At 38.0% G+C, this 9167-nt stretch overlaps 1 protein-coding gene across 1 annotated transcript; it reads left to right on the forward strand.

The window, feature by feature from the left end:
* The first annotated feature begins 81 nt into the window (after positions 1–81).
* Positions 82–8646, forward strand: slc25a33 (solute carrier family 25 member 33). The gene is made up of 7 exons (XM_053642958.1): positions 82–241; positions 3120–3293; positions 5090–5167; positions 5831–5931; positions 6514–6580; positions 7203–7483; positions 7752–8646. The coding sequence occupies exons 1-7, from the start codon at positions 201–203 to the stop codon at positions 7952–7954; spliced, it is 945 nt and encodes a 314-aa protein (XP_053498933.1). The 5' UTR covers positions 82–200; the 3' UTR covers positions 7955–8646.
* The last annotated feature ends 521 nt before the right edge of the window (positions 8647–9167 follow it).

The following is a 9167-nucleotide window of genomic DNA, read 5'->3' on the forward strand; positions in this document are numbered from 1 at the left end:
TATAGAGCACTCGATATTTTATAGACTGCCGTTTGAGACGCAGCCTAACACCCAACCAGATTCTGCTCGCAGCGCCCGAGCACTATAAAGTAGCCGGCCCGGCTGGTTGAGGCTGGTTTAGAGACTCGTCTGTTGTCTGTTTTTTCTTTTCTTTTCTAGATTAACGTTTAAAAACTCGAGGTGTATGATGACAATTTGAAATGGCGCAGAAAGACACGTCATTACATCTCTTCGCCGGGGGGTGAGTTAATCTTTTTTTCTGCTTTTCTGTCGTTTAAAGTGGTATGTGTGGTGTGTGTTACTTTTCGGCTAGCTGACGGTGTCGGGCTGAGCAGGTGCTCTCAAGTGGACTCGGAGAAACTTTATTGAATGTGGTTAACTAACCAGTGGAAATAAGTCGTGTCATTTTGCTAATATGGATATTGTAATGATATTTCAAACGTTTCGTTGTTCCACAGCAAGCGAAATGGCAAATGACATTGAGGTTTCAGGTCGCCAGTTAAAGCGCGCTAGCTCACAGCTGTCGCTGGCTAAGCTAGTCTCACACCATGTCCGGGTTAGCATGTCGAGTCACAAGCTGAAGATGTTCCTGATATTCGTGCTATGGAAAGAAATGACATTGTCGTTAAATAGATGTGATTTAATCAGGAATTAAAGTCAATTGGGAAGATTGTACAATGTAGGTGAACCTGTACAGTATAGAGGTAGCTAGTGAGGTTATTAATATGTAGCGATGCATATAGCTGTCCTGCCTCATCTGTCTTTACTGTATACTCCATTTTTAATATATGTAAACTGTGTATATATAAATAAATATATATACTGTTTATTCATTTATATATATATATATATATATATATATATATATATATATATATATATATATATATATACACGAGAGAGAGCGAGAGTGTAAAATGTACACACTGGTATACCTCAGTTGTCATGTATGTATATATGTGTACATATAAAATATATGCATGTATGTTTGTGTATAATATAACATCTTAATAGTTCTTTAGACCAAGCTGTTGTATACCTGTGTGTATATTTTTATGCTGTGTTTAACATTACTTTGCCATCATTTCTGTGTTCCTTCATGGCTTTACAGTGGTAAACAGGTTGCATTCACTCTTTCATCATACTTTCTCTTCTGTCCCAAAGTCTTCACTGGTGTTGATTCAGTAGATATATAATCTCTGGGTATGAAACACTCTGCTCATCCCAGGTCAATCCCCGTGGAGCTGCCTGGCAAAAACAGGATCGGTAACCACGGCTACCAGGCCTTACGTCAGCTCTTTCAGCCGGAATGTTTTTGTTTTAACTGTTCCTCATTTGGTTGTAATTTTGTAAGGAAATTTGCATGAGAACTCTTCAATCTCTGTTTTTCAACCAGTTCTTATTGCATCTGCTGTATAAGTCTGAAGTTTTTAAGGTGAGAGGAAGTGGAGATCGAATCATTTGTGATCAATCTTACATGATTGCATGACTGTATCTGTAATGTATATTAAATGTAAGCAATGTTTATGCCAAGCAACTGGCATATTTAGACCTGGATATTGGACATCATTTTATGTCTTAAATAGTTCCTCATTAACTGAATATATGGTTGTTTACGGTGGCATATTGTGAGATTAGAGATGATGATGATTTGAACCAAATTTTCTTTTATTACTCTAAGTTTTTGGATACTGTGTTGACGTGACCCCGGTGAGTGTTTGTAATGCTGCTAGATGAAACTATTAAAAAGGAGCACAACTAATGCATCAGTGGCATTTAGGTGAATTATGTAACCACCTTCATGACTTTTTTTGTGTGTGTCTTAATCTATTTGCATACATGGCTCTGTGTGCTGGTTGTCCTGAGGCTGAAATCTGCTCTGTGTGTTATACAAGTGTGTGCCCTGACATGTGCCAGAAAGCTATTTTAAAGCATTTGGTTTTATTAGGGCATAGCCTAATGGGTTATTGCTACTGCGCTTATCTGTTAGATCAAATGTGTAGCTTTGCGTTTCTTCATAGTTAATAATAAGCCTTTAATCTTGTCTTGTGCCTGAAATAATTTGTTCCTCTCAGACAGATTTGTTTAATCAGTCCTTCATAAGTCCAGTACAAATCTGTGACAAGTTCATGATGGCTTAAATGTCTGTGATTAAGGGTATTGTTTTGTATATCTGTGTGTGTGTGTAATATCATTGATGCATCACCTGTACATACAGTATCTTATCTGTAAAAACATGGTGTAAGCTTTGTGTTGTGACAAATTGATTTAATTTAATTGGGTCGTATTGGTCATGTCACTTTCTGGATTCCTCGTAACATTTCTTGACCCGATGGATCCCAGAAGCATGTATGGTTTTTAAATGCAGTAAGTTGGGATGATCCAATTGCATTTAATTGTGTTGTAAATACAGTACATAATACAGCCAATTTAGAGCCTTTGAATAGCTCAAAACAGCGTACACTCCCTATCAGTGTTGTAGATGGCTATCGTACGATGCCTTTAAATTTAAGGTAAAGTTCATTTAATCCACAAAGTTGTACGTCAGTCATGTGAACTATGCCCTGATAAGATGATGCAAACATGGTGAAAATCATGTAGCTTGTTTGTGTAAACTAAATTTTTCTTCATTCCCTTTCAGTTTTACATTCAGTTGTTTTCTACCTGCTTAGGTTCTACTTTTAATTTTGGTTAGACGAGGCTGTTATTATTGTTTGTGTATGATAAAATTGCCTGCAGATCATTTTGTCAGTTTTGATCAGCAGGCGCATGATCGATACTACCTGCGTCATTTTTTTTTGTCATTTTGCAAGGGTTCAGTTTGTTCACCCTGACCTGTGTAACTCTCTAAACAGCAGTGTTTATTAACGTGTGCCAGAATGTGGACTCACTGCCAAACCGCAGTTGTTTGCGACATACTTTTGAGGCATCAGGCAATTATCATGAGGCAATTAATTCATTCATCTTACCTTCTTCAGTAATAATAAGAAGAAAGCATTGTTTATTGGTCTTATAACCAATAACTATTTATTTCCTTATCATGATGGTGTAAACTGTGTCTATTTATTAATTTATTTTTAAGTGGTGTGTTAAACTTGTCCTTTTTGTATATTTTGCAGATGTGGTGGTACAGTGGGTGCCATTGTGACCTGCCCACTAGAGGTGTTGAAGACGAGGCTACAATCATCAGGTTTCACGTTCAGACCGGTGTTTCAGGTGCAGCTTGGTACTGTCAACGGAGCTGGTGTTATTAGACCAGGACCAGTAACACCTAGCCTCCTGCAGGTCCTACGGTAAGCTGGAGCTTTTTAACACCACAACAGTCGTCAACATGGATGTGGCTTTGCGTTCACATACAGGTTGTCCAAAAAGTCAAATGGGAATATGTTGAGCAAAAGCTGCAGCGACATGAGGTAGTGGCTGAGAACGTGCATAGGACATAAGGGTGAACATTTGAAGCATATGTTGTAAATAATAAATACAAAATTTATATGTATATGTAATTTTACTTTTCCTGATTTTTGGACACCCTGTAGAATTTGCTGTGTAGTTGATATACTGCCTACATTTGTCAGAGAGATCTGCACATTATTTATTTTGCACCATCAACAGAATTACAATCCAAGCATTCAACCGTGCAATAAAAGATTAAAGGAATTACTGAAGGACCCAAGAGCAGCTCTCTGCAGTCTTCAAATAGTGACCTTCAGTTAGCTCACGAACACAATACGTTAACATGTGCACTATATTAGAGCATACTCTATTGGTTTAAAAAAAAAAAAGAAGAAAGACGACTTTTGTTTAACTTGTATAGCAGCTTTTATATGGCTGTTCTGTTATGTAAAAGGTCAGAGATCAGTTCAACAAGCAGCACTCAAGTGCAAACTCGAGTACTTTGCTACCAGATTGTCGCAGTGTTCTATAAAAGCTGACGAGGGACTAGATAGTGTGCGTCTGTGTCCTTTTCTGGGAGGTCAGCCATTGCACACGAGGAGGCCTGGTGAATGCTCTGAGAAAACCGTGCAGTCACATGGTATCTCTGCTGTGGATCATATTACTCCTAGCCAGCACAGGCTTCTTCTGCCTGAGTTCAGGACGTCTGATTTCCTTTCCTGCGTATTGTGCCTTATCTAGTTGTGCCTTATGTTTTATTTTATTAATTTAATTAATAAAAATTTTTTTTTTTTTTGGTCTTCCAATTCCAGGAAACAGGCTGTGTTATTAGATGATGAATTTGGCTTCCTTGTGTTTTGTTCCCTGTTTAAGTTTGATAGTGTTCTGGGTAAAATGTGATTCATGGGGAACATCGGGTGTGAGGTATTTGTAATGGGCTTTGTCAAGATTTCATTGTTCAGCCAGATGAATTACTTACAGGGTTTGTTTACTAAAATGCTAACATTCTTGTTTTTCTGTCAGTTTCTCATCTGTACGCTATAATATGGATTAGTAATCCTATTCTTGGAGGCCATTCAGAGTTTAGAGGTTTTGTTGCTCTCAGTACATCTGATGTACTTACAGGGTGCTGGACCAGATGCATTTGGAGTTGGAGTGTTGAGAGTTGTGAACCATGGTGTGCATGGGGTGGGGGTTTTGAACCTGGCCACGTTAAAACGTTTCCCGTTCTCGTTCAGCCATTAACTTCTCAATGTAATTAAATAGAGGTTTTCCAAGAAGCACCGTTCAAACATCCTGCCTCATTACACTGCCCTCAGCAATATTGAATTTCAAGCTATTAACTTGGATTAATACAAGGCATGGTGTGGACACATGCATATGGTGGCCTGTAAAGATTTAGATCTACAATGATTACGTATTGAACAAGGATTTACAGAGTTCATGTTTACTCAAGGACTAGATGATTAACTTTTACTGACAATGGGATCAACCATGAAATGAGTTTGCAATGAAAAAGTGCTGAGTGCCAAGTAGTACTGTTTCTACCAAACCATGAATAATCTGCAGTTACATTCACTAAATTCCAAACATTGACCTGTCCGTGTCATCTGATCTCACGGAACCGGGGTTGTGTGCTCTTAGTTTTCTTAAGTATGTCCTTGTTTTTTTTGTTGTTTTTTTTTTGCTCGACCAGGTCAATTTTGGAAAAAGAAGGACCAAGTTCGCTGTTCCGAGGACTGGGTCCAAATCTAGTTGGAGTTGCACCATCAAGGTAAAAAGTAAATCCAGTTCTAACTAACTGAACATAGTACAGTATAAGCTTGTCCTGTAGTGTTAAATGGCTTTGTTCTAATTCATTTATAGAGCTATATATAAGTAACAGGACAATCTGAAAATTAAGTGTGTGCACTAGCAAGTAATGTTTAACATGAATTATTTTTTTCATTTGAAGATAAATAAATAAAATGTAATTGCAGGAAGGCATTTTTTGCTGCAAAGCGGTCAGTTAAGGACATGTGTATTAACTATTAATAGTGCAAACTTGTAACTTCTTGCTAATATGAAACATGGGTAAATAAACAAACACTCAGATACTGAGGGTATTTATTTATTTTTTGCTCTATTGATAACCAAACCACAGAACCTCAGTGATAATTGTGAATAGAGGACTCAATCTCCAGCTGCTTGTTCCTCCAGTAGCAGCGATCCATCTTGGCTTCTTTTCGAAGAGCAGGAAAGAAAACAACCAGTTCGGAACACTGCAGACATTGAAGTCTGTGTGAATGAACTTGGCAGGCATTCAGCAGCCTTTCTTTTTATAATGAAAAGAGCTCTTTAGCTATGCGGGCTGTAACACAGAGTGCATGGATGTTGTGTTCCCCTTGCTTTATCTGAAATGTGTTTTTTTTGTCCCCCCCCCCACTATGTTTTTCAGGGCAATATATTTTGCAGCCTACTCCAAGTCAAAAGACACCTTCAATGGCATCTTTGTGCCCAACAGTGGAGCAGTGCACATGTCTTCAGCCGGGTTTGCAGGTGAGACACTCCGAGTTGGTACACTTAAGGGGGTCCAAACTATAGCTGCCACTATCTATGAATTATTAGCAACGATAGTTTGCCTGTTATTATGAAAGTTTATTGGTTAATCACTAGGTGTCGCCATTGTGTTAAACCGAATATAATCTGATCTCTGGATATACTCCCATTTGCAGTTTTAACCCCATGTGCCGATTAATGTTAATTGCATGAGATTTCAGGTATACAAGGTTGCACATGTGTTAAAGTAATGAAAAATAGACAGTATATGCAGCAGATTTCAGACACAGTATTATTTTTTTGTCTGTTTAATAAACTCTCATATTTTATTGAACACCATTCAAGCGTACAGGTAAAAGTGTTAATCAATGCAGTGCTACCAGTTAAACAGGCTTGCATTCATTTCCTTATTTTAATTATTAGATAGTTTGCAGCCTCCAGCTTATTTCTTACTGGGGACTAGTAAGAAATAAGTGTTTCTTTATTTAATGAATTTCTATTTAGGGGAAGAGTAGTCCATTTTATTTATTGTCATTGTGTGTTTAAGGTTTTCATTTTTATTTTTATTTTTTTCTTTTCCAGCGTTTGTAACAAACTCCTTGATGAACCCCATCTGGATGGTCAAAACTAGAATGCAGCTTGAAAAGAAGTAGGTTGATTTTCTCCAATTCTTCACCAGACATTTGTAGGACAGGCTGTACCCATTATACTGCTTGGCACTTTAATCCGTGCATGTGTTACGTGCGCTTTTCGAGGGTGTATAGAAGTCATTAAACAGGATCCTGCTGTTATTTGACTGTCGCAGTAATGAGCATGTGACCTTGAAGGCCTGCAGTATAAATATCCATCTCACTGTGCCAGCTTAAATAGCTCGAGTTATATTTATGCCTGCATGGACCAGTGCAGCCTTGTGGGTCACAAGAGAACAGAAACCTTTTTTTTTTTTTTTAAATTTATTTATTTATTTATTTTTAAAAATAAATATATAAATGTTCTAAATATAGTCCTGTAATGAAAAGCCTTACCTACTATACGCCCCCTAAACGTTGCAAAACTAATGTACAATCAGGGGGGAAAAAAAAAAACCAACAAGGCAAAATTTCCCCCTCTGCTACACCTAATCTAGTCAACTTGAATACTATAAGTCATTCGGGAACTGCAGCCCATTTCACAGTTAGCTGCATCACACAGTCCAAACCTCCATTATAGGTTCTTAATCTAGTTTAAAATGGTCCTGTAGAGAATTTCCTAATGAACTGCTTTTCTTTCAGGGTGCGAGGAGAGAAGAAGATGAACGCATTGCAGTGTGCACGCTATGTATACAGGACCGAAGGTGTACGAGGCTTTTACCGGGGCCTCACTGCGTCGTATGCTGGAATCTCTGAGACCATGATCTGCTTCCTCATCTACGAGACACTGAAGAAGCGCCTAGCAGAGAGTCAACTCATGTCTGCCAACAGCGACGGAGAAAAAAGAGCCTCGGACTTCCTGAGCCTTATGTTAGCAGCTGCTTTTGCCAAAGGCTGTGCCTCCTGCATAGCATATCCACATGGTATGGGACTCTCCTAAATTTCTGTCTGTAAAAGAATCGCACAGCTAACAAGCACTGACAAAATGGGCATATTTTTTTATACAGCATAAGGGTCATTTCAACAATGCGGAATATATGGTGCTTAGTATGCTGACTTGCAAGTGACCCTTGTGCTTTGTTACTGTACTGTCTCTTATCACACTTCCTACATTCAGCAATTTTTGTTGTTGTAATGCATCAGTGCTTTTCTGCTGTGATCTGACACTGTCTTTTTCTTGTCTCCCCTCAGAGGTCATTCGGACAAGGCTGAGAGAAGAAGGCAGCAAATATAAATACTTTTTCCAAACGGCCCGCCTGGTGGCAGTGGAGGAGGGCTATGCTGCTTTTTATAGAGGACTCATTCCACAGCTCATTAGGCAAATTCCCAACACCGCTATAGTGCTCTCCACCTACGAGTTCATTGTCTACCTGCTGGGACAACCCTCCAAATAAAGCCCAGTATAACTTGCACAAAGAGACTTTTGGACCTGCAATTAAAGTTGGAGAAAATAAAACCTGTTGCGAGACCTGTTGTTTGCCTGAGGATACAGTAGGATGCAGGTTCTTCGTCAGAATCCAAAGACTTTAAAGGGGGGGGGGAGCTTTTTTATATTTTTATTTGGATATATACATTCTACTAGATGTAACAATTTCGATTTTACGTTTATCCCACAGCCTGACTGACACTTTTTAATTTAACTGCTCTGTGAGATATTAATATGGTACACGTGTATGGTTTAGAGCCAAGTGTTAATATTGCATCACTGTACAGAAAGAGGTCATCCTAAAGCACAAAGTGATATTAAGTTAACTAAATTATTCTTATTTTATTTTTTTGTTGTAGTTTTTAATTTCATTCATGGTTCTGTCCAGTCTGTTATGTTACCTAGCCAAAGACGCTGAAGCTGAACTCTGCATTGGATCCTGTTATACTGAATGGGAAGGATGCTGATACATGAAGGAGAGCTCTTTGGCACATACTGTATAACTGCGATGTTGCAGTAGTTTTGTTCATGTTCATCATGTAGTGATCTTGGTTGTTAATGTCTATTTACTGTTCTGTTTGTGATGGTAAGTTGGTATTTTACAGAAAACGGAAAATGCGTACACAGTGGTTCAATAAAATGATTGCTGAACAGAAATAATTTTCTTTTAGTTGTGTTTGAAACATTTGTGATCGTTTTTACTTTCAAAGTCAATGTTAGGACAGCATATAATTTCTATTCTGCACTATAGTGTCCTTGACCAGCATACACAACAGCCTTGATATAGTTATCAGCATAAAGCTTTCTCTGTAAATGGTTTTGAATTGCAAAGCTGATGGTCTGGAATAGGCCCCTGGAACTACTCATTCAAATTTTTTTTTTTTTTCCCCCCAATTTAGCGTTTGCATTAATTTAACTATAAATGCATGAACTTTGTTGGCACAAGATGTGTCCACGTAGATGGTTATAAACTAATATCGATCATTTATATTCAATGTGTGTGATCATTTTTAATCTGCAAATTTGAATTAGGACCTCATACATCTGTAACAAATCTTCACATTACATGATAAAGCCCTCATAGAGCATCATCGTTCAGAAATACCTCCTGTTTAAATTACCTTATTTCACCAAGAATTGTTTGCATGGTGCCAATGAAAATGCAGTGGAATTATGTATTT

Source organism: Ictalurus furcatus, chromosome 15, assembly GCF_023375685.1.
Source record: "Ictalurus furcatus strain D&B chromosome 15, Billie_1.0, whole genome shotgun sequence".
Classification (NCBI taxonomy): Eukaryota; Metazoa; Chordata; class Actinopteri; order Siluriformes; family Ictaluridae; genus Ictalurus; species Ictalurus furcatus.